Source organism: Epinephelus fuscoguttatus, linkage group LG4 (genome assembly GCF_011397635.1).
Source record: "Epinephelus fuscoguttatus linkage group LG4, E.fuscoguttatus.final_Chr_v1".
In the NCBI taxonomy this organism is placed as follows: domain Eukaryota; kingdom Metazoa; phylum Chordata; class Actinopteri; order Perciformes; family Serranidae; genus Epinephelus; species Epinephelus fuscoguttatus.
In genome coordinates, this window is record NC_064755.1 from 20,570,926 (window position 1) to 20,597,309 (window position 26,384).

The following is a 26,384-nucleotide window of genomic DNA, read 5'->3' on the forward strand; positions in this document are numbered from 1 at the left end:
GATGTTCTTGAGAGGTTGTCCTTTGATATCTGAACTGTAAAAAACATGAAACAGCAGCACTGTAAGTACAATTCAGTGACAACTGGGTAAACTCCATCTGCTCATGTAATACTGCTCAAGGTGGGCTACTAAATAGACCTTGAGATGAGACCTTTTCTAAGTTGCCCGATATTTAGACAGAAGTGTGCCCTGGCTTACTGATGTGTTTAAATAGTTTTTGGACAAAAATGGAGGCCTAACTTACAGCACATGGGATGCACTTTATCACCCTGTGGATACACACAACACAGTTAACAGATGGATCAGGTCCTTGCTGCGTTTTGGTCTTGTCATGTCATTTGTTGACTGAAAGAAAGTGACAGATTACTATTAGCCGTCCACCACTGGTGGTGTTTTACCATCTATAAATAGCTTGTGTGTGTGTGTGTCCTTCAACCACTTACAGCCATACCACCCTGAATACACCCAATGTCACCGGATCTCAGAAGCTAATCAGGGTCGGGCCTCGTCACACTTCCAGTCAACTGGAACTCATTGGAGTGGGCGGATTCCAAGACAAGTGTCCAAGGTCAAGAATGAACTTCAAATTAAAGATTGTGCTTGATGAACAAACATAATTAAAACTTTTTTTTTTTTTTTTACTCCAAAGAGATACAGATTAAATTATAAAATACAAATTTATTTTAAGAAGCATTAGGCAGTTCTTAAAGTGGAAACAGACACTTTTTTTTTTTTTTGCTTTAACTTACGCTCCTGGTTCCAAAGAAGTTGGGATGCTGTGTAAAACGTTAATAAAACCAATACAAAATACAATTAACTGAAACTTAACTGAAAAAGGTTAGGACGGGGACATGTCTACTGCTGTGTTACCACCTTTTCTTTTATAACAGCACTCAGTTAAGTGTTTGGGAACTAAGGACACTAATTATTTAAGATTTCAAAGTAAACACATTTTTTTCCTCAAGATTCAAAGTGGGCGCCCCAAAAATCTTTTAGATTTAAAGACTGTCTGTGTAGAAGAATGGGCCACAATCCCATCTTAACAGTGTTACACGTAAGTTCCTTCATATAGGAAACATCTTGAATCTGCCATGGCAAACAAAGGCTTCTCTTAGCGTTCAATATGATTCAGTTAGCGTGTTCCAATACTTTTTACTTGTGTCATTCCACTTGATTGCACACAAGTTTTGTGGATTGAAATGTTACGATTTCTTTATCAGTGATGTTTTATGGAATTGAAAGCATCTGCATGGAAATATGTGTCAATGAAAAAACTTCTGGTGTGTTGAGGACTTATTTTCCCCCACTGTATGTTGAATCATTGCATGGTTTTATTTATATTTTACACAGCATCCCAACTTTTTGGGAACCAGGGTTATATCATTAAGAAGTAAATGCAATGGCTATAGGTTAATGACACCATCTGTGCTTTGATTGGTTCCTTATAAGCCTTACTTTCACTATGCAATTCTGTCTGCTACTGGGTGCAACCCTCTGGGGGAAAAAAATGCTCAAAAAGGCTCAATTTACAGCTTGCAGGAAGTGCACCAACCATTGTGAAACCCAAACAGGAGGAGGGTAGTGCTTTTGTTTTCTGGTGAGGCACAGGTAGCTATTCTCAATTACCAAGAGTATCAGTGTAAGGTCTTTGCAGTTTCTGTCCCCAGTAGCAGAAATGGCGGACACACTTTATATTAAGGTACTGGAATAATTGTTAATTAATACTTAATAAGCACAAATTAACAGTTAAAGGGCACTTATAAGATGGTTTAAGATGCTTATTAACATTAATAAGACTATACAAGTGTTTATTACAGCATAACTGAGTTAATTTGCATATAATTATAAGCACTTAATATAAACTTTGGTAACAGTTTATAAAGCTATACCAAATATTAATAAGTCTACTTACATTGATTATAATTTATAAGGGTTAATTATAGAATAATAACCACATTTATTATTGGTTTATAAGACACTATATGACCCTATCAGATGAAATTAATAAGGTGTTTATTAACATTAATAAGATCTAATGGGTGTTAATAATAGTATACAACACATTATTGGCTGACAATGGAACAACCAAAGTAACTATGGGAACTGTGGTAGTTGCTCGGCTCTCGGAAACGACTGTACGAGTCATTAGTCTTGTCTGTGAACAAAAACATTACACACAAGAAAATAGAAACATACTGTAGGTTTTATTTAAGTTTGTCATGATGATGCATTAGAAAATCAACGGGTGCATGTGAACATAAATTACATTGTTTCTCTCATCCCTTCGGGTGAACTGAGTTCACCCAGACTGGTAATACATGGTGCGTGTCCCTGCTGACAGTGAGCAGTGACGTACAAGACGTTGGCCTAAGGCACACCTTCACAACCATCAAATATGATGACTCTAAACATGGAGAAAAACGTGTGAACCACAGGCCAGTAAAGTCATCATGCATGATAACTGACAGCAACACGAAGCAAGCCACAATTCAGTGTGTACAGACCTGTGGTGCCTTTTTTGTCTTTAAAAAAACAAAACAAAACAAAACAAACAAAAACAAAAAAAACAAGAGTAAGACACTGATGAGTCCACACACATTTTCACTGTTGTCGTGTTTCTACATCCACAAGTGTTATATATTTCCTTTGTCTCTTTCATTACAAACATTTACAAAGATAATTATGACAGCCTTAGTATTAATGAGCAGTTAAGCACATCGGGGCTAGAAATGCTGAAGCTTGTATAAAGTTGGTGGTCCTACATTTGTGGCTGGGTTCTTACACGGACGAGCCCAGAATACAATAAGGTGCAAATCATCTCTCTGGTTTTTTAAGGGACTGTACAGCTTGATAGATAAATCACAAATCCTCGATCAAATGCAGGCAATGACAAAATATTTGTGATCTCTAAGGTTTAGAAATAGTGCTTTTCCTGTGCCAATCTGAGGTAGACATAACAAAACCAATGCAACACGAAAAGAGACAGGTGTTCTTGAGCGCTTGCGACTGAGATGGGCGTTGTTTTTTGAGCGCACAAGCATTAAGAGCTAATTTGGTAAGCCAAAGTCTGAAACAAGCTGCTTGTTGCAAAGTGCCAGAACTGCCTGCATTGTCGCCTGGCGTACAGTGTTTCCGCCTGCTCCAGTCTTTAGACAATTGCACAGAAGATCTTACCGATATCTGTCAACATATGATAAATTATACAAAGCAGGAATGAACTTTTACAGTGTCCTCAGCTGCACACAGGTTGGATAGAGAACCGACAGCAACCGCGGCACCTGAAAGCAGCACCGACACACACCTCACCGGAGAGATACTGAGGTTCTGAGCAGCCAACGTTCATACAGTGCAACTTGGCAGACACACACACACAGCAGGCCTGAACACTAAAACACACACTCTATTACAGCAACATCACACACAGCCACAGTTATTGCTTCAAAGCAGAGCACACACGCGCACGCACACACATCTCCAGCAGTAGTCAGTGCTGCTGAGCGCAGACAAGCAGCAGGAAAATAAAACTTAAAAAATAAACATGCAGGCACCTTCGATGACTGCATTAACAGTCTGCAGAAAGCACCACAATTTGCAAAAATAATATGAACACGCAAAGAGAAATGTGGCACAGCAAGACTGACTGTACATAAAAGCCTCTAAGGTCGTCATACATGCTGTGTTCAAGATAAAAATGTAGGACCCTGTGATTTAAAACTCAAACGTTTCCAAAGAGACGCTTAGAAAAATACTGAAATATGAAACAAGCTCAGGGTTTTCATCTCGGCTGTATTCCTGCTGCAGACATTCTTTGGTCATGGATTAGGCTGAATACATCAAATTCAACAAATACACAAACGTGCTGCCGCACAAAGGAAACATGCAGTAACTGATTGGGCGTCACGGCCTGTACGGAGAATCGCTGGTGCATAAATCGACGGATGGATTGGTTTCTTTAGGGCAGTCTTTCTTCTTACATTTGAAGATTTGCTGTGCTGTGCCACACAACACAACGCTAACAGAAGGATCTGATGCTCTTAACTTATGTGAATTTAGAAAAAAATAATGCATGTACTTGAATTTAAAATCTCTACCTTACACTTGTTGCATTGTTTTGGGGCCAAATGAATCTGTCAAAGCACAAATAATAATTTCCTGAAAACAAATTTGAAATGTGTCTCTGGAAAACAAAAAATGACCTCAACACACTTTTCTATTCACATCATTACACACATCAGACACAGTAAAACTAAACCAATATCCAAAAATATTCTTGATGACTTGAGTCCTTCCTATAAAAATCTGTTCTTTTCTTAGTAAGTGATCAGATTGATTCAGTTATACACAGAAAATATGTCACACTGGGTATTTACAAGTTTTCTTTTCTTCACAAAATAGTTACCTGCATTAACCTTTGTAGGGCAGCAGTGATTTTCAACATCACCATTACAACATTAACATCCCCCACTCACACTGACCTCACACCTCCACACAGCTGATGCCAAACATCTTACGACACACACAGCAAACCACCTTGCACGTGCTAGTGATGCCAAACAACGATGGAGATGTGAACATAAACGTAAAGAGATGGATGGTGTTTAGTTCTCGCTGTCTCCGCTCTCTGGCAGTCCACAGGAGTAGCAAAGGCACAAAAACAGATACAGACAATCCCAACCAGTCCCACCCCCAATCCCATCGCACTGCTCTGGCGTCTCCTCATTAAAACACTTTAGCTGTTTCCCTCCACGCCAGAGCCAGGAGTCACATGCAGGTGGGAGTCTTTGCACTGGGTCTGTCCTTAATAGTGCACATTAAATATGACAAAGACACGCCTTCTTCTGCCCGCTGAAGGAGGAAGTGGAGGGGAAGGGGGGAAGTGGGGTGAGGGGGTTTAGGGGAGGTGAAGGGATGAGGGGGAAAATCAGCCTTGGAGCTCCTCAAAGCATGTCTCACACACCCGTACTGGCTTTTTAGAGGACGGTGTGAGGGCGTTCCTCGATGAACACTCTGCACAGAAGATGTTGCCGCAATGTCTGCAATGGTGCTGGATATTCACAGAGAAGGAGAGAGAGAGATGTTATGAAGATGCCAATTTAATGTGTGTCCTGTTTCCTGTAAGCATCAATCTGTAACGCCTGGGCCACACTGCCCACCTCCATCTGTGCGTGAAAGCTACCTCACTCAAATGCAACAGCTTGCACGTGTGTGGTGTTTACACAGACGGCGTTGCTGCTGTGGCTGTGCTGCCTGCCAGCCCTGTCTCTACACTGACTTTTGAAAATGGCCATCAAAATTTAACAATAAAAGCCTTGTTTTAACTAATGACAGGGTTCTGTCTACAGAAATGCTGCAGGACTTTCAATGTGAAACTGAAACAAGAAGAGCTGAGTTAAAAACAAATATTTGTATACATTTTTTTTTTATGTCTGAGATTTTCTACAGATAACAGACACTGAAACTGTAGCGAAGGTGCCATGATTATGTAAATATTACTATATAATAATAATCAATATTTTCACTGTCTGTCTTTGCTGTGAACCATGTGCATCCCACTAAAAAAACAGGGTAGACTCCTAAACTCCACGAGTTGCAGCTGCGCTGCACTGCTCACGCAGGCAGTGTGGCTGCTCAAACTTGTTATCATGAGTGCCTACATAAAAAGAAAGTTTCCTTGACAGAAGACAACTTAATTCTTACCTTCCTGACAGTGACACTAAAGCCTTTCCCACAGGCCATGCAGTTCTGCACCTCATGATCCTCGGCCCACTTCCTGGTCAGACTCTGGGACTGCTTGATCTAAAAGCACCGATGACAGGAGTCACAACCAAAACCATCTAAGATAAATTGTTGACAACTGTTGTCTTTAATTCCGACAAGACATCCGGTATTTATGACCGACCTGGAGCGACTGGTTCTCTCTGCCGAGCTCCTGCATGGCTGCTGTCGTGTCATCCAGCTTCCTCCTCAGCTCCACCACCTTGGCCTGCAGTTTCTCTATCTCGCCTTCGCCCTTCACACACCTGAAACACAACCACACAGAGCACTGATTATTTGTGTGTACATTATAAATTAGTGGCTCAGGAGAATTTTCCCCCACCATGACTTGACTGGCTGCATAACTGAGCATAACTTCTCTCTGGGCAGATGACAGCATCTATAAATGTGTTGTAGAAATGATAAGTAATTGTGCTATTTTTATCCCAAAGGATGCCTTCCTGCTTGGTCATTCTAATTTCCCTTTTTTCCCTGTGTGAGTGTGTCACTGTGGCACATGCAGCAGCCTATAATAAGCCTGATATATAATGAATTTCACAAGATAATTTTAATCTTCATTTGCCATGCACAAGGAAATTAAGTTATTAAAAAATGAGTGAAGTCAAAGTTGTAGGAGAGATGTGGGCAAAACTTCCCAGAAGAAATGTTCAGTAGCGCAGGGTGACTGATTAAGACATGACAGGTTATAATTTAGTCGGTCTTATAATGAAGAAGATTTCAATCAATGTACAAACCATAATTAATTTCACATAGCCTAACTTAGGACTGAAGGAAAGTGCTTGTTTTGAAGCGATGTGTTAGGTAGATTAGAGAGCCTCATTCTTAAAAAAGCTCAACGTAGAAAACCCTGGTGACTTCCTGTGAATCCTGCAGTTAATATGCTGCCAGAAAAGGCGTCTGTGCATCAAGTCTGACTATAAATTACCAGCTCATCTTTTTCACTTCACCTTTAAGCAGCTAACTCAAGTCACCCCCTCTGAATACAGCCACAAGAGCTATTTAAAGCCACTTCACACTCTCGCTACTTTAACTTTACATAATTCAATGAACTTAAAGGCCAATCAAGAACATGCAAAACGCTTTTAATGTTTTTATGTATTTGTATAAAACAAAGAAACATTACTTGCAGGGTGGGACACAATATCAGCTCACCTCTCCAGAAGAGCCCGTCTCTCGTCCTGGTTGTTCTGCACGGTGGCCTCCAGCACAGCGATCTCTCCTCTCAGCTCATCCGTCTGCTTCTCCAGTTCGCCAACTCTTCGTTGGCTGCCCTGCCACTCTCTCTTCAGCGTGGCCACATTTTCATTCAGAGCCGTCACCTGCACACCCATCTTAGCTTCTGCCTCCTCCCCGCGCTTCACCTGCTCTTCTCTTGCCTTCTTCTCTGCCACCTTTGGGAGGAAGCATTGATCATGTCACGAAAAAGGATCGAAAGGGCAAGTGAAAGATATTTAATGCACACAATCATTTGGTGGGATTTGGCTAGTGAGCGTACCAACTGATCCTGGATATCCCTGGTATGTGCAAGGAGCTGCTCCTCTCTCTGGGTCCTGCTGTCCTTGGTGGCCTCGTGCTCCTTCTGCTCCTGCTCCAGGGTCTTCTGTGCAGCCTCCACCTGACCCTGCAGCTCCAGTTTCTGCTGGATCAACAGCTGTTTGGCTTCCCGCAACTCACCCAGCTCCTGAAAACCAACACATACCGTATGTAGCTCAATGCACAATATTTGGTTGTCAAAGGCACTTAAAGTGTCTCTAATAAAACAAGCAGTGGCTAATTTCACCCTAAACTTTAACAGGCTTGAGCAAGGTTGAGCTTAGGAAGTTATTGCTCTGACATCAGCTTTGGATCAATCTTAAGACGGCTTTGAAGAGCTGAAACATCCAATGTTCACTTCAAATTGTCGCCTTAAGCGCACACAGTTTTAACTTTGAAGAATGTGACTCTAATGCAGTGAAGTATTCCTGAGTTAAGCTGTTTATATAAGACACAAGCATGGGAAGGAGGTCATGAGAGCCAGTCAGCCAGCCAATATTCCCATCAAAATAAAGACAGTGACTACATCTACATGCACAAAGTATCCCGGTTCTGCCTAATTCAGAAAATCCAAACATATTGCGAATAATAGTGGAAATATTAACGTGGATGTGAATGTGAATGACCTTCTCGCCCTTCTCCATCAGTGCTTTTAATTCAGAATTCAGTCGGGTGTTATTCTTTTCCAGGACACTCTTAGCTTTGTTCAGTTCCTCCACTTTACTCTTCTCCTTCTCCAGCTCCTCTTTTACATGACCCTGGGTGAGTAAACACAATTTACAACATATAAACTTAATCACATCATGTCATTTAAATGTTCATGTCCATGTGGGTTGATCTGTTTGTCTGACCTGTTGCTTCTGTAGTTCCTTCAGGATTTTGTCTTGCTGTTGGAGCTTCTGGTCCCGTTTTACCAGCTCCTGCTCCAATGAGCCGCGACCCTTCTGCAGATCCTGGATCTGAGCCTCTAAACCTGTCTGATGGGTGCGGTTAGCAGCCAGCTCTTCCTGAGCTAAGGTCAGCTTCTCCTCTGACACCTACAGACAGAAATTTCAGTCTGAAATTTAGTCCTGAATCACCAGCTTCGAATCAAATCTGTGAATTAGTTAAAAGTGATGCAGCATCACAGCTTCTAAATTAACATTTAATATAACCTCCTTGAACTGAACCATTATCACTCTCTACTCCTCCACCCCTTCCTGCATAAACCTACCTTCAGGTCTTGACGCAGGGCAGAGACCTCGGACTCTTTGCCGTAGAAGTCAGACTGAAGCTTAGTGAAGCTTTCCTGGCTTTGCTCCAAGGTCTTCTGCAGCTTTGTCATCCCACTCTTCTGAGAGGCCAGCTCCTGGCCGAGCCCCAACACCTGTGCCTTCAGCTTACTCTCCTCTTCTGTCTGGAGGTGAAAGTCAAATACACACATTCATAAACATTTGCATACAAACTATAAGGAGCACATAAATGACTTTAACGCAACCCTGTGGAAAATAAAGTTAATATCGAAATACAGTTATTTGGTTAAGTATGATGACATATGCATGTAAGTGTATTTAAAAACGCTACTTGCCTTCTTGACATTAACTTCTTGTAACTCTGCCACTTGCCCCTTCAGTTTCTTCGTCTCCTCCTCAAACGACCCCTGGGCCGTCTTGAGTTGTGCCCGCAGCTTCTCCAGCTCCTTCTCTTTTTCCTTCAGTGCCCCCTGAGTCTTTGAGTGCTGCTGCTCCAGCGTGGTCAGCTGTGCTTTCAACTTGTTCTCTGCCTAAAATTTGTGGACACACAGCAGGTCTTTAGGTTCAAAGAAACATCCAAAACCATAATGCTTTCTCTTCCATTTTATCAGAAGCGTACCTCTCCTAGCTGCCCCAACTGCTCTTTAGATTCTTTCATTGCCTTGGTCATGGCCTCGTTATTCTTAAGAAGCTCCTGTCTGGCCTTCTCATTGGACTTTTCCTGAGGATTAACACAGATTAATGATGTGAATGTCCTGGTGATGTAATTAGGTGGCTATTTGTGACTCTTTGTTGTGAGAGAAATTTTCTCAAGTTGAAAAATGAAAAACATAACCTACCTTCTCTTCCATTGCTGACTTATGGTTCTTCCTCTCTGTGTCCAGTTGACTCTGACTCTCTTTCAGTGCCTTATTAGCCTTTCCTAGATTCTCCTGCAAAGAGGCAAGCTCCTTCTTTTGAGCCTCTTTCTCTTGTTGGGCCTTCTGTAAGTCTGCTGTCAGGCTCTGAGCCTTTTTGTCCAGCTCTGCATGTTTAGTCTTTCCCTCCTGGGTCACGTTGTCCAGGTTCACCTTCAGAGCAGCTTTGTCCTGCTCACTGCGCTCCAGCTGCTGCTGAATGTCACTCAAATCAGCTGCTTTTTTCTTCAGTTCCTCCTGTAGTGTTGTAGCCCTTAACATTGGAAAGCCATTTATATTGTATTAGGATACAGAGAAACAAAAAAACTACATAGCATCTGATTGTTCTATGACTAAAATACTGTCACATTTTAAAGATGATGCACCAGTATAGTTTATCTCACCCTGCTTTCTCCATTTCCAGTGAGCGCTGCAGCTCCTTGGCTTTCTGTTTGACCTGTGACCCCTCCTTCTGCAGCTTCTGCACTTCTTTCTGTACCTGGTCACGTGTGGTCTGCAACTCCCCAACCTGTGACTCCAGTTTCTGTTACATTAAAACACCACATACAATAGAAGATGTATGTATAGTGAGGAGACAAGAGACGGGAAAGTTTGAGGCATAAGTGACCTCTCTTAATGTCCAACATCAGGTACTGACAGTAAAGAGTCAACACAAACCTTATTGAGCCCCTCCAGCTGCTCTGTACGCTGCTCTGAGGCCATTAGCTTGTCTTTGCATTCCTTTAGACTTGCGTCCAGCTGTGTGCACTGTTCCTGTCTCTCCTTGAGCCTTTGGGCCTGCTCCTCCACCTTCTTCTGAACTTTATTCAGCTCCTTTACAAGATGGTGGGAGGATACAAGAGGGACAAGTGAAGAAGGAGAAGGAAGAAAACAACACATATAAGTCAGAGAGTGACAAATATTTTCAAAGTGGTAGAACAGCATCAGTGGCACAAAGAAGATGCTAACCTGCTGCTTGTCCTGCAGTGCATGCTGAGCAGTCTCAAGGTTGTTTTCCAGGTTCGCCTTCTGTGCAGCCTTGGCTGCCTCTGCAGACAGCAGCATCTCTGTCTTTGCCTTCAGCTGAAGAGAAAAAGACCCACAGAAACTCATTCTCATCAGTGTTTCTCCTTTGTATTGGGGACCTATGCCCCACCTGACCATTAATGAATTGTGTTTTATAATGAATAAATACGTAAGATATTAAGAAATAAAATTGACTTTTAGGGTTGAAATAATGTCCTTTTGTCATGTGTAGTTCAAGTGAACAACAATATCATGGTTATTAATTTCATTTTACACAGACATGCTTGTGAAGACCATACCTGAGCATCCAGCTGGGCTACTTTCTCCTTGCTGTCTGCGAGCTGGGCGGTGAGTTCAGTGACAGAGGTCTCCAGGGTTTGGGCTCGGTCCTGGGCTGAACGTACCAGGGTCTTCTGCTCCTGGACCTGCTCGTGTAGGTTATCCTGGGCTTGCTTGTTGCTCTCTGATTGGTTCTTCAGCTTGTCTGTCAACTGTGTGACCTTTAAGATATATACACATACACCAAACAAGTTGTATAAGCTCAAAAATGACAAATAGTTGCCTGTTACTGTTGAATAAACAGGCTTTTCTGTATGATGCTGGTTTCAGATGCAGGTTTAAGTTATGACAATACATTTATTAGCTGTGTGAGGGGTGGCATGTGTCTTCAGTCATAGTACTTTTTTGCTACAGAGAAGTGGCTACTGAGTGTGTGAGTATGTGTGTATAGGCAATCACCTGTTCTTGTAGTGCATGGTTTTTCTCCTTTAGCTGGTTAAGCAAAGCCGTCTCTCCCTCCCCGGCCTGGATTTTGGCGCACAAGTCCTCCCTTTCGGTTTCCAGCTGGCTCACAATGTCCTTACTCTTCTGCAGCAGAGCCTCTAGATTCTGGATCTTCTGGTCCTTATCTCCAATCTGACGCAGCACCTGCTCCAGGTCATTCTGCAGCATGATGGCAGCACAACAGAAAGATTACACTGGGTTTTTTTTTGGACAAAAATGGGTAGTCACCTGCAGTGCGCCGAGTAGGTGGAGTCTGCACACCATTTGACAGTTCGCATAGTTGACGGATACCCTGGATCTGCCACTAAATTTCAGCTGTGAGAGTGGCATATACATCACCACGACCACATGGTCCATACAAACACAAACAAGTCAAGGGAGGTTGATAAGACAGAGAACTGATGAGTGTTTTTCAGACTTACATAAAATCATATTGTGAACATAACTGTATATAAAGGCAATCGTTTGTCAACTAGGAAAGCTACTATGGCTTTTACCCTGTAGACCAACATTGTTGTTTGTTTTGTCAGCTGATAATTATGTGATTGCCACTGCTGGCAGACAGATTACATTCCATATAAACAGCTTTCCTGGCCCTCGCGGTTACATGTTTAGCGGCGCACCACCACACAGAAATGGAGCAGACCCAGTACAAGTAAAAGCCAACTCGAGACTGACTCTCATTTGGCATTTTGCCTCACTATATTTGTGTTTTTTGGCCATCATGTCTCTTGGATGCCTGCTGCTTTTGGTCTGGCACCTGGTCTCTACCTATTTGTAAGGTCCCAGCCTCACCTGAGCACTTATGACCCTCTAGTGGGTCATAAGTGATGATTGGGAGGGAAAACCTCTGTATAAGTCTAGACACTGTTTTTTAAGAAACTCCTGCAAAGTATATCTTTAATATTAGAGGACACCTTTTTGAGCAAGCCAGCTCAGGCCAAAAATCAAATGATGAAACTATCATCACAGTAGTATCACCTGACATCCCTGTTGCAACTCTGCTCTTTCGTCAGGACTTTGTACAGGACTACATCATGCATTATTCTGAGTAGAAACTCTGGGTGATTTTTAAACTCACTGTACAGCGCAGCCTCTCCCCAGCCCCCAGAACTGATATCAGAGGGTTTGTCTTGTAAACAGTACCTGTGCTTCACGGAGTTTGCCGTTGGTGTTTTGCTGCAGTGCCTGCAGCTCCTGGTGCTGCTGCTTGGCTTTCTCCAGCTGGTGCTGCAGGTCTGTATTCTTACTGGCACTCTCCTTTAACTACAGAAGCAAAACACAGAAGCACAATTATTCTTTTGTATTTTAATCATAACCCTAAATGCATTGTTAACTTCATTTTGTGGATCTGTTTCTGTCTGCTCTTTCACATTACTCCAGTTCTCCTGTAGCGATAATTAGGGTTTCATCTGATGCTTACCTGTTCTTCTGCACGTGACAGTTTGAGCTGCAGGTCAGCTGCTTGCTGCTCACGGTCTTTCAGTTTCTCCCCAGACAGCTGCCTCTGTTCTTTGAGGCGGCCTTGCACCTCACCGAGCTGCCTCTCCGCCTCCAGCAGTTTGGCGTGCAGCTAGGAAGAGCACAGAGAGAGGGGTGGTGATTAAGATGGAAGACACAAGATGACAACTTAAACAGCAAGAAACACAGCTGATACTTGGATAAGGAAAGTGGATGTCTAGAATCCTCTTTGACTTTGTTTTTTTTTCCAACACATCTTTATCTTTCTTTATATCCAGTGTTGTAGAATGTGCTTCCACTTTGTCCAAAAGAGATTTGTATGAGCCTCTGCCATTATTTTCTATCGATATATTTTTCCATGGTGACCTCTACACAGTGCCACATAGTATGATTCATGCAGAGGCCATAGTTACATAAACCAGTCCATATTCCATAATAGGTCTCTAACATATCGACTACCTGGTGGCCGTAAGTTACAAAATGGAGGAAATCATAACTACATGTTTAAGAATTCCACAATTCAGTTTTGGCCTCAATAAATATTTGATACCATTAGAAAATCAGCTCTTGATACATGAGTCATATGATGCTAATCAGCCTACTACCACCTTAAAAACATATATTAAAGGATTTCTGTCTAAACAAGATACAGAAAACTTGTTCATGCTGCATTTTCAGTAGCTTTGACTGTTCCAAGAGTCCTCAGTAATTACTCACTCACCTCACTTCACTGGCTTCCTGTGTGGTAAAGGATAGATTTTAAATCCTTCTGGGTGTTTATAAGCACTAAATAGCCTTGGGCCTAAATATATATCTGAATTAGGAGTATAATATGAAGCATCCAGACCCCTCAGGTCATCTGGGAGAGGTTTACTCAGCGTTTCCAGGATCGAAACCAAGCAAGGCAAAGCATCTTTTAGTTTCTATGCTCCTCACCAGTAGAACAAACTCCCTGAAAACCTGAGGTCTGCTAAAATGCTTAACTCTTTAAATTAGGGATTAAAACATTATTTTTCACTGTGGCTTTCCAATAAAGTAGACGCATAACCTTTTATGTGTAAATATTTATTTGCTTGCTTTTGCTTGTTTTTATCTTCCTTAACGATATTATATTTTTCTCATTTATTTATTGTCTTTTAAATGCAAACCCAAATGAATACCTATGAGAGACTTTGGGGTGAGATGTTGCACAATGCGCTCACCATCATCAACAACACACCAAAGGGGTGAGTGATTATCTTTTGGGAAAATAATTGCTTAACCTGTCAAAAGAGTTCAGTAGAATCTATCATAAGGCGCACTGAAGCTGTTCCAGAGGCTCATGGTGACCAAATATTAATACGCTTAATGTTGATTCATTCTTTTGATATTGTACTCTGTCTGATCTGTGTCCACCCTACTCACCTGACTGATCTCCGTCTGCTGCTGAGCACCCTGGCTGTCTTTTTCTTCCCTTTGCTGTTCCAACTGTTTCCTCTCAACCTTCAGCTCTGCGTGCTTCACCTCCAGCTCCGTAATCTCATTCTTCAACTTCGCCACCTCCTCGATCTTCTCTCCAAGCTCCGTCTGGGCCTTCTGCAGGGAGGCCTCAGCCCCTGTGGCCCGAGCCTGGAGCTCTTGAACCTCTGATTCCCTCTCTCTCAGGCTGCTTTGGGCTCCTTTCCTGGCAGACTTCTCAGCTCCCAGACGCTCCTCCAGTTCCTGATACTCTTTCTCCTTACGTGCAAGCTTTTCAGACAGGCTCTGTGAGAACATGAGAGGACAACATGAGGCAGATTGCCCAGAAGTTTGGGAATTATGGGAGTGAGAGAAAAATAAAAGAGAAAACAAAACAATAGGGGGTAAAATCATTGTTTCCTGACTTTTTTCAAGGGAGCAGGGTCTTCTAAAAAAGAATAAAGATTGACAGGAATAGTCTGAGTCAATTATTACGCCACACAGTACCATAAACCATCTGTATACTCTAAATTAAAGAAGCTGGCGTAATAGGCGCTGCAACAAGGCACAAACACCCACAACTCATGCCATATAAACAATGGAAAAGAACAGTCAGCTGTCAACAGGCAGGAGTACAGTGCGGTATGGCATTTCCAGGGGAAGCTTTACGACACAGGATTTGGAATATGTGATCAGCACTCGCCCCGGTGTAAGCTCTGCCAGTAAACTTGGAAACATGGTGATAAAGAACGAAATGTTGTTAATAGTAGAGCAAGCTGCTAAGTAGGGAGTGTGACAGGGCACTTGGACTTCACAGATGTCAAATAAATGTTTGCAGGCCACCATAGCAGCTGGCCAACATTAGTAACCCTCTCCAGACACTTTATGTTTTTTCCTCTCCTCTTTTGTTCATCCCTTCTCGTGGCCTTGTTGCTATCCTCCTCTTGTGGCATTGTCACAGCTCCCTGTTTGGTCTCTCTAATGCTGGAATCGCACACCAATGAAAACTCCTGTTGGTTGTTCACCTGTCTGTTCTTAGTCCTGATCCTCTGTGGCTCACTTTCTGCTCCATCACTTTTGTCTCTATTCTCATGAGATACAAATCTGGATCAGGTCTCAGGGTATCCTGTTGCGAGCAGAAGCATGGGGTGGGGTCAACACACTGGATATCCAGTTCTGTAATCCCCCTCTTACCCGGAAACCTACTTGGCAGGGAGGGCATTGACATGCCTGGTGTGGGGAGGAAATAATCTCTGGCAGGAACCTTGGGCCTCCATTCCCCAGTTCCCATCGCACCAGTTACCTGTGATTATATTTCATCCCAAGTGACAAAGCTGGCGTGGCAGAGATCCCCCCCTGCTGGTTTAATTATAGAGCTGCGTGTGATTTTGTATCAACATGTCTGGGTTGCCAAAGAGTGCCGGTGACAGCGGAGCTTTGTGATGGAGCCTGATGCCAAGCAACAGAGGAAGGTTTACAGGAACTGAGATGGCGTGCTCTGTACTTAAGGGGCAGCTGTCAAGGCCTATTAACATCACTAAAATAAAAGTAAATCCTGCTACTGCTGTTTAATGTGTGGCAGATGTCACAAGCAGACAGGTTTGTGCCTGCAGTAGTCTGCTGAGAGTGACAAAACAGCTATATAACTATAATAATTGTAGTTCTTGGTGTGGATATGTGTGTGTGTGTGTGTGTGTGTGTGTGTGTGTGTGTGTGGGGTACCTGGCTTTGCTGCTGCAAATTATTCAGATTGCTCTGCAGCTCATGGATCTGTTGTGTGTAGACAGCTGCTTCCTGTGGACCCTTCTCCAGCTCTGCTTTGAGTTGGGATATGGTCATCTGCAACACAACAGACAGACATTTAACCCTCTTTATGTAAACCACTGAGTACACATTAACAGATCTGAAGCACCACTGTGAAGGACTGACATAAAAGAAGAAAACAAAGCCAACATGGATTAGTAACAACGAGGACTCTGCGGCACAAAAACCCAACAAAAACATGAAGAGGTAACACGCAATGTTCAAAAATAAATAAATAAATGAATGAATAGAAAAAGCACTTTTGTAAATCTTTTCAAACTTAGAGAAACTCAAAAAGATGAAACCAAGTTTGGGGCCAACTTGAAACATGTTTTACCTCCAGTTTACGAATCTTGAAGAAAGAGTGAGTGTTGTAGAGGGATACAGTATGTGAGAGGCAGAGGAGGAAGGGGAGGGAAAGAGAGACACAGACAAAGGTAAGTCACGATACAACAACAAACAGCCAATGAATGCTATGTTAACTGTTGCCTCATGTTTTAGATGCAATCGCTGGCCAACCTGGAGACTGGCTGCTGACCACAAAAACTCCCACGTTTCATACTGTGCAACTTAAATGAATTACAACTACTGTTTCACACTACTTGTAGACTGAAACAAAGCCATTAGTCGATTATTATCCTCAGAGCAATTATATGATCAAAAACCAGACAGTTTTCAAATATACTGAGAATGTGGTTCCTCCGTTACATAAACATGAAAACTATCTTTTGAGATAATTTGCAGAGATGTGCAGAAAAAGAGGGTTAGGGCCTGGAGCCCCCTGTAAATGCTCCTCTCCTTCTGAGATAAAAAATGCAGGAGGTAAGGTTGAATTATTCACCAGGCATTAATTAGTGAGAATTAGGCACAAAGCCATCTGGTATGACATACCTACTGTACACTGGGACTATTTCATAAGTTATTTCAGAGCGATTATTGATCAAGAGTCAAGAATGAAGGGAGGTGTGGCATTTCTTGGAAACCATTTACGACACAGGACTTGGAATATGTAAACAGCACTTGCCCTGGTGTAAACTCTGGCAGTAAATTTGGAAACATGGTGCTGACAAAGTGTAGAGTGTGCTGCGAACTAGGGAATGTAACAGGGCACAGACGTTCAATAAACTTTTGCAGGCCACCACAACAGCTGGCTAATACTAAGAACCCTATTATGAATATGAATCTTACATATGCAAAGGGCCTGAGCAAACAGTTGAAATGGAAAGGGTGTCAAATTAGAGCAACTAAACTACTCAACACTATCTAATCTTGTAGATAATTATGCAAACTGTGTGGGAATCAGTGTCCATGTTTTTATTGCATGCAACAAGTCCAGTTTAGGGTGGAAGAGTGGAAGACTGTGTTGCGAGACATTTTCAGGTTTGGACTTGTATTTTGGGTTCCTACTAGAACATGTTTACATGCCTTCATAGTCACTAACACTTTATTTTCCTTATAGAGTCTGTGCTAGAACAACGTCATTCACTCTCTGTCTGAAACGCTCCATTTTAGCGCCTGTCCCTTTAAGGCCCCAGTCTGAAACAGCTTGGTCTGCTCTGATTGGTCAGTGTTTCTGGGTCTCTTGGATCTCAGCATTTTTGCAATGTCACTGCAGCTGGGGAATGACTATAACTGAGAAAAGCGCTGTGTGGCTATTGCTTAGTAGTGCATGCGTTGCTAGGGTACAGTGTTAACATCCTTCAGTGATCTTGCTAATGTGTAGTTAATCATTTATCATCTGTGGCAACATTAATGTGGGGAATCAGAGACAAGGAAAAGGAAATTTCATTGCTATCAAGATACAAAGATTAATAGAGCTGTAAAGATGTGTCTGTGTTTGACTGACAGCAGCTGGCAAGTGCTGTCCACAGGTAACAGGAAAGGAGAGAAAAAGTAAATAAACTTGGCTGAAGTGTACAACTCATGGACGAACAGTATGCTGTTAGCATGTTGTTAGCAGTGGTATTAAAGAGTTAAGACGACACCAGCATCTGAACAGACCAAAGTGACATTTGCAGGTAAGCTCATAAGGTCCTGCTTCATGTGCTGCTGCTGACCAGCTAATTAGCTCACTCTCTAGATTGATGACTGAAATTAGCAATGCGCTTTTCACCAGTGAACGTTTGTTTGGTTGCTCATTCAGCAAGCCAAGGTGAAGAACAAGACGCGTTTTCATGTTTGGCAGGAAAGTTAACATTAGGTAGTTTGTGACTCATGTTGTGCATCAGGCTGCTGATTTACAGACGTGGCAGAGATTTTGACTTTATGCCTGCTCCTGACTAGGTGTAAGATTTACACCAAGTCTTAGCAAGAAGGCTTAAGCCTAGATTTTGCAACCGGTGTAACTGTTAGGTCAGACTTGGTATGCCAAGTTATGACCAACTTAGCTTAAGACCAGGCTTTAGCCCTTTTGGTGCAACCAGTCCCACCAGTTTTGGTCCCCTCACCTCTGAGGTAGTGTAATTAGCCTGCAGTTGCTCGTAGTGGGTTTTGAGGCGTTCAGATTCATCCTCCCTCTCTCGAGTCATGTTGTCCATCAGTGTCTGGACCTGCACCAGCTCCTTCTGCAGTACCTCCACATCCTCCACTCCTGGTCGCTGCAGCTAGGGGGAAGAGCAGAGGCACTGTGTAAAAGCTGTGACAATGGAGCAGTAGACAGTGGTGACAACAGGCTTTTTCAAGATCAGTCAAAACTACTGTACATCCTTACGTAACAGCTGAAATGTTAGAGTGTAGATGGATGTCTCCTTAAAGCTCTAGAACTAAACTTATAGTTGTATGAAGCCTCTCTAAACTACTCTGAATCATGGCTGTATAGAAAAATGGATTTCATGGTGTCCATTCAACGTTATTCTTTTAAACGCCAAAGCAGAACATTCATGAAAGGTCTACACAAGGTACAAAGTATGTCTCAACCAAGTGAGAGGAGAATGAATCCCAAATGGAAATTTCATGTGTGCTGTACCAGTTCTGTTTGGAGCCTCTCGTTCTCCTGCTTCTCCTTCTGTAGCTGTTCAGTCAGTTTGCTCAGCCTCTGGTCAGCAGCCTCCCTTAGGCTCTTCTCCTCATCATAGCGGGACTTTATGTCTGTCAGATTCAATGATTCAAAAATATTTAATAATATCCAAATCAAAACAACACAAATACCTCACTTGTTCACGAGTTGAGGACAACTCTATCAGTACAAAATGAAGAACCAATGCTTTTTGTCCCTAAAACCAAATGATGAAGAAGTGCTTCAGTGTTAAATGATGCAGATCCAAAGACACAGCCCTCCCAGTTTCCTGGCGCCACACTAACCTACTATCTCTGTGGCCAGCTGGGCAGCTTTCTGCTCAAACAGGTCTTTCATCTGCTTGATGTTGAACTTTTCTGTCTCTGCCTCGTTCAACTTCCTTTCAAGGGCTGAGGAAAGAGCACCACGTGTTAGTGATGGATGTTCGGTGGCTTCTTCTTCAGTTATCTTAAATATAAAGTCCCCTACCTGAATCCTCTGAGGTCATCTGTCCATCATTCTGTGGAATGGAGGGAAAGAGAGAAACACGCACAGTAAGAGTAAGCATTGCCATTATGTTTTATAAAGCAGTGTTATGATCAGAAAGCCATCACAATATATGATAAATATCCTGAAGGAATTACTTGCTTCAGTTGTCCTTGGACTTTGTCTAACTCCTTCTTGAGCTCTTCAGAGAACCACTTTTCCTCCTAATTAGGTGAAACACACACACAGACACCAAATTAATTATTTGAATGAACCGACCATTTACACACCGCTGTTCGGTGCAGACACTATACCTTGAGTGAAGCATGCAGGTCCTGAACCTCTTGCCGCAGCATTGTAAGGTCTTCCCTAAAAAGAGGAAAGAGCACGTTCACAAAACACACACAAACTGAATAATTATTACAATTAATGTAACATTAATATCTCTATAACTCACCGAGTGGGGGCCATATGAGCGGGCAGGTCTCCGGTGTCATGGAACAGCTCATAGTGTTTGAACAACTCCTCTGCAGAGTTGTGAGACTTCATGCACTGAGGGCAGATGAAGCCCTGAAGACAGAAACACACCAGAAGAATTAAGTTACGTGATAATGCTTTCTTCAATTCTGCAGCTCTGCTTCCAGGGTAGATAAAAAACTAGAAAATGTTGTTGATTAAGAAAAACAAAGCGTCCACATTACCTCAGATGTCTGATCATGGTTAAGGTCTGTGCTGGGCTGCTCTGACTCTGCATTCTGGGAGCCTCCCTTCCCAGGAGTCTGAAGAGGAGAAAATAGACCGAATTAGTGTGAATGTATAAAAGCACAGACTCTGTACACATTTGTTAAATGTAAACTGCCTGAGAGAAGCAGTAAGCAATGGTTACGAAGAAGATTTGTGTCCTTTTTTTTTTTTTTTTGTTTACAGATTTTACTCACTAGATTCCAGAGGAGTTAGAATATTTCATAAACACCTCTGACTTTGATGCGTGTGCTCCTGACTTGCATTATTTGCATCTTGGTTGATGCTGGATCAAGTGAACATTATAATAATTCATTTGAGAGAAAAACATTGAGGCTTCCCAGGAAAAAGGGCGGGAGTCACGGCTCACATGATTCAAAACATCTATGCTGGGTGCGACCTATAAGCCTTAAACAAATGTTGTGTAAATGATTAGCTCTTCACTGGAATGTTGTTGTATTCTCCTCTTGAAAGCATTTGTATTTAAAACAGCTGTAACATGACTAACAACACTGCAGTATGTGACAACAGCTCCTCCAGCTTCTGCACAATGCCTATAGAGTATTTACTACCTTTGGACTTGTTCCAGGTTTCACCTGGACATGGGTCAACTTTTCCCAATTCTTCTTGCAAAATGCTAATCATGAGTGAGCTGCAATTTTCAAGTCCAGCCACAATTTCTCCATTGGACTGAGATCTGGGCTCTGATTTGGCCACCCCCATTTCACTAACATTATTGTTTGGAAAATGCTAGATCTCTCTGTAATGTGCTGTGTTTATTTTTCCCTCCACTGTCACACCTATGCCTCCGGCAGTGGAGCAACCTGACAGCATGATGCCACCACCAACACGCTTTATTATAGGTAGGGCTGCCCATAACAGGAGAAAGTTTTCCGGAGCCCAGCTATTGGTGGGGGGTGGGAGGTCATGGAGGCAAGCAATGATCATTTTGATCCTAAATATGCGAATTGATAATTTATTTTGAACCGAAATAATCACCAGAAGTTACTAAAGCAACCAAAAATAAACATTGTATTCAATGTTGCATTAGTAAAATGTAGCCTGATTCATAATGAAACCCCCCTTTCTCTGAAAGTGGTATGAGTCATTTTTTTGGTATGCAACCGTTGCAAAAAAACTGCAGGCAGCCTGGCACAGGACGTGGGAAATTTACTGATTTAAAAAATATATATATGTGCATAAGTTTGATATGGTTAAAGCACAATGGGAAGGGCCCATTCACTGGACCTACTAGATCACGATACTGGAATTTCTAACTTCAATACAATACCTTTAAAAATAGGAATATTCAATACCATTTACCATGGGGAAAAATCGACATTGAGGCCAATGTCAATTTTATGACTCAACATTAGGAGAGAGTGAGAAAGCGCAGCTGGTACTTGTGTATCGATACTGTGGAAAATGAGTATTGAAACTGTTTCGAATATTCAGAATCAATAAATCAACATTTCTGACAACTCAAATGGGTATGGTGTGGGTCTGGTAATGGAGTGCAGTCCAATGCAGTTTTGGCTTGGCACCAAACATTTAGTAGGACAGCTAAATGCTCCACTTAGATCTCATCAGACCAGAGAACCTTCTTTGTTTTTATTTCAGTCTCCCACAACTTCTGGTAAACCATTGCCCAGATATCATATGAGGGCTTTTTCCCCCTACAGCCACAAAGCTGCGACCAGGCAAAAGTATGCCCAGTGCCTCCCATGTGTGTGTCAACAGGCCTCCAGTCTCCCTCACTTTTTCTCATAGATACAGTGCATTTAAGGACAGCTGACTTGGGAGATTTTTTTTACGAGGAAATCGACTAGCCAGTTATTAATCCTTCTAGATAACAACAAACCTAAACACAGGCGTCATCTCTCCCTGTTCAGCTTTGTGATTAGTAAACACTGTGTGACTTTAAATATGCTGTCTTTAGCTTATAGTACACATACATTACTGCGACCCTCTAAATATTGACTGGTCTTCTCCACAGCTCGGGAAAGTAGACTGTAATAGGGTCACTACCAGTAAGCTCAGTCCACTGGCCTGACGGACAAACATGTAGTGGAAGGGCCACAGATGTTTCATTCACAAAAAGGGTTTGCTCAGGCTGGTGATAGTTTGCATGAATGAATCAGGTGAATACTTGGGTTGGTGTGTTAGGAGGGGCACTAGAAGCACTTTGAACAGAGTTATCTCAGCGCCTGTTGGACAGCAGACAAATAACACTTTGCAGGCAGGCCAAGCATTTGCATCATGGAACAACCTTTGACCCGACTCATAAAAAAGCACTACACTGACTTTACTGGAATAGAAATAATAATTAATTCAACACAGTTTCTGTCCATAAATTAGATTGTTTAGGGATTTATTATACTGTCTTGAAATATACAGACAGCGTGATTTTTGTCTACATAACACACCAATAGGCGAAGAGTTTAAAACCTGTTGAAAACTCCATCATCAGTGAACAAATTCTGATCAAAGGTGACAGAGTAGCTCCGACATGACACAGTTATAAAATTCATTGTAGTGCTTAAGGAGTGTTTACGCCCATAAACTGACAGACCATGTTACGGACAGCCTAATCCATGTCAGTGGTTTGCCAACTTATTTAAATTGAGGACAGATGTGTACAAAAGAACAGACCATCAAATTCAAAGGAGGCCCATAAGCACCGTCTTTCAGTGCCAAGGTGGCTAAAGCTGTGCAGTACTGCTTTGCCCAGCTGAGGCCTTTAAAGAACATCGAGTCATGTCTTTCCTCTGCAGATTTAGACAAGGTGATCCATGCTTTTATCTCCTCCAGACTTGACTATTGCAATGCACTTTACTCTGGCATCAGCAGGCGAAACATTCAAAGACTCCAACTCATATAAAACACTGCTGCCAGGCTTTTAACTCATGCTTAGAGTAGTGTTGCAGTGGCATACCTGTTTCAAGGTATACTGACATGTGAAAATGACGGCTGTCATACATACCCTTGTCTAAATGCTCAACAGAGAGTATTACCTTTATTTAAGTTGTTTTCAAAAGGGAGACTTTAAAACATACTTCCACTGGAAAAAATGTTTTCAAGTTTCAAAATGTTTGTTCAACCAAAATAGCCCTCCCATTATCATTCCTTTTAAAGTCATTCTGACTTATATTAATAACTCTGTAAAGTCGTGATACTGTCAAACTTGGATATTTTCTTTGACGGTTATCATACCATGAAAATATCATACCCTTGGAACTATAACTGAGAGAAGTGACCAGATCACACCAATCCCTGCTGCCCTTCACTGGTTACCTCTGAGTTTTAGAACTAATTTTACTGTTTGTTTTTACGGACTTGAATGGTCAAGCTCCTGCATAAATCTGTGATCTGTTAATTCCCTACGAGCCTGACCGCTGCCACAAGGCTTTACTAATGGCTCCAAAAATTCAACTGAGGTTTTGCTTTCCGGGCCCTCAGCTGTGAAATCCCCTGGCTGAGGATCTCAGGCAGAGAAACTTTTACTGTTTGGCCTTTTCTCAACTGCTGGTATTTATTGTTCCTTTTTATACTGTTTTCTGTCTTATACATGTTTTTTTAGACTTATTATTGTTTATAGTGTAAAGCACTTTCTAGCTTTGTTTTGAAAGGCACTATATAAATAACGTTGTTTTTAATGAGATTGTTTCCTATAAGCCCTTAAACCTATGTTGTCATCTATGGTGTTTCAATATTGACAAAATACCGCAGAGGTCGGCTGTAGGTTTATGTAAAGAGGTAACGGACTATAACAGTAGTTCTTAGGATATATGCTTGAACCGTTTGCAACAGCATCCCCAGATCCCGGTCTGGCAGTCCCTGACCTAAATGCATAATGAATTTAAGATGGATTTTCCGGGTAACAAGGCCAGGACTTCAAAGGGTACACAATGATGCGGTTAACGTTAGCAATGCCCTGTGGTAAATGTAGTCCTACGAAGAAGCTAGCTAAGTAGCTAACCTCTGTTACCCCCTATATGTGACTGCAATGACAAGCTGGTAATTTCTCCCAATAATTATGTCACTATTATCATAAGTATAAGCTCAATTAATTAAAACGCATGTTTATTTAATCATGTTGCGGTCAGCCAGCTGACATAGGACTACACAAGTCAGTCTGTGGCTAACGTTAGCGTTAGCATGTGATGAGTGGACGATGAATTAACATTCTGCTATAACATAGCTAGCTAACGGAAACTATGGAAATATTATGAGTCCGTGACCAATTTCGCTAGCTAGCTAAGTTATTTCTTACTCGACTAACCATGACAAGATGTACACGTTAAGTAATTAGTTTGCTAATACATTATACAGACAGGTACTAGCTTGCTAGCGTACATCCCTGTCAATCGAACCAAGTTAGCATTTGGTAGCTAGCTGTGTCAACCCCACACAAAGGAGCGCTTGATATGACCACTCTGGTGCGACGGTGTAGCTGTTTCTTTTTTCCATCGAGGAACTCCTGTTGAATTAAGCTAAAGACCCCGCCCAGCCACTACACGCTGTATTTTAAAACGCGCATCCCCACCATGAAAACAGACAAGGATAGGCCTGTGTCTCCCAAAGAAAACGACTGGGTTTAACCCAACAGAAGCGAAACGGTTGACTCTGTTGGAGCAGCAGCTTACCATTTGAAGTATCCGTCTGAGCATGGCCTCGCTGTGTTTGTCCCCACACAAAATCCAATCAGTTTTCCAAATGCAAAGTTTACGTCGCTGTACAAAGAACACCTGACCGAGCTCAGGCAGCAGCGGCGAATGGGCGGGTCAGGGAGAGGATGGTTAGACAGGACACACAGCCTGGCTACATTCAAGATTATAACAAGTGCTGCAACAATGTGCCAATGGGGATGATAAATAAATATAATTTTTTATTATTATATATCATTATATTCATATACAGCATCCCTACACACAGTATATTCAGGTAACACAAATGGAAACATGTTTTATCAATGATATGAATGAATATTTGTCAATAAATGAGAGTCAATAAACTGACTATCACATAATTTGTGCTTTCTTTCTGTGGTATTGACAAAAAAGTCTGGCACACTCAGCACTCAAACTGACCATGACTTCCTGTCATAGTTTCCTGCTCATGATGGAAAGGGGTATTTCCCTGTAAAACATAAATACATTCAATCAGTCATTTCTAAGTTTCCTTCAACATCCTATCCTTAAAAACATAAAAGAATCTAACCACAGCTGAGAAAAATAAGGACCTTGTTTTCCACAGTGTGTGTAAGTTGTTGCACTGCTTCCATTTGGTACTGTTGGATGTAGAGTGTCTAGAAACTAAACACATTTAGGCTACTGTTGGGTTTGTGAAGGCAATCAGAAGAATCAGACTAAGCACATTGTAATTCTCCAGACATTAAAAGGACTTGACTTCACATTTGTCAAATGCACTTGGTAATAATAGTGTCCTGAGCAGATATATTTGTGGTATAATGCAGTCTGCAGTATTGAACTTTGTCTTTCTTTGGTTGCCTTACATTCAGACAGAGTTGTCAACTCGTTAACCTACACTCCGTCTCCATCTTCAGTCTGACATTGCCTTTACACCAAACATACATTAGACAGCTGATTCAATATAAGAAATCCGGTTAAACACATTCTACTCAAAGCTAAAATCTCATTAAAGGTGTCTGCTTTAAATGTCTTCACATGGACAAAGTGTAAAAACATAATCACCACCAAATACTCCTGTTAATACTGAATTTTCAGTTGTCCTTAAATATATGTGAAACACACTAATGTCATGTAATTCATCTTCTCTATGGGGTTGTTTTAGAAGTCTCAAGTGTGTATAAGACATTGCTGTGTTAAGTCTTAGACTGTATGGCACACTGTTTAATTCATTCTAACTTTTTATTCATTTATGCTAACTCTTACTGTTGAGTCACCACAGAGTCACCCAACAGTGATGGTCTACAGTTAGAGACAGGAAGGAGGAGGAGGCCAGAGAGAGTGGGAGGAGGGAGAGAGAAAGACAGATTTACAGTTTCGTTTCAGAAAACCAGCACCTCACAGCTCATTTTAAATCTGTGGATCATTTATTTCCACTTTCAGAGTCTCCATCTGTGCCTCGTGTCACCTGAATACTACAAAATAATTGTCATGCCTACTGCCTGTGGTGTTAACACCAAGCCAGTGATGTCAAAACATGTTTTGTAGAAGGCTCAAGCATATTTTA

At 41.9% G+C, this 26,384-nt stretch overlaps 1 protein-coding gene across 5 annotated transcripts; it reads right to left on the minus strand.

The window, feature by feature from the left end:
• Window positions 1-2,185: 2,185 nt before the first annotated feature.
• On the minus strand, window positions 2,186-24,968 carry eea1 (early endosome antigen 1). 5 transcript variants are annotated; one of them, XM_049573701.1, is made up of 30 exons: window positions 24,815-24,968; window positions 20,129-20,206; window positions 19,885-19,997; window positions 19,742-19,796; window positions 19,586-19,651; window positions 19,431-19,461; window positions 19,247-19,351; window positions 18,912-19,033; window positions 18,394-18,549; window positions 16,284-16,298; window positions 15,866-15,982; window positions 14,111-14,449; window positions 12,669-12,818; window positions 12,392-12,511; window positions 11,201-11,404; window positions 10,762-10,962; window positions 10,406-10,519; window positions 10,115-10,270; window positions 9,841-9,980; window positions 9,380-9,710; window positions 9,160-9,261; window positions 8,876-9,070; window positions 8,522-8,704; window positions 8,160-8,345; window positions 7,935-8,066; window positions 7,271-7,456; window positions 6,928-7,166; window positions 5,900-6,020; window positions 5,698-5,796; window positions 2,186-5,044 (listed from the first exon to the last, which is right to left on the minus strand). In XM_049573701.1, the coding sequence occupies exons 1-30, from the start codon at window positions 24,836-24,838 to the stop codon at window positions 4,922-4,924; spliced, it is 4,203 nt and encodes a 1,400-aa protein (XP_049429658.1). In that variant the 5' UTR covers window positions 24,839-24,968; the 3' UTR covers window positions 2,186-4,921. The 5 variants fall into 5 exon arrangements, with proteins under 5 accessions (XP_049429658.1, XP_049429657.1, XP_049429659.1 ...); XM_049573700.1 differs by having other exon boundaries at window positions 8,522-8,700; window positions 8,872-9,070; XM_049573702.1 differs by lacking the exon at window positions 16,284-16,298.
• Window positions 24,969-26,384: the final 1,416 nt, after the last annotated feature.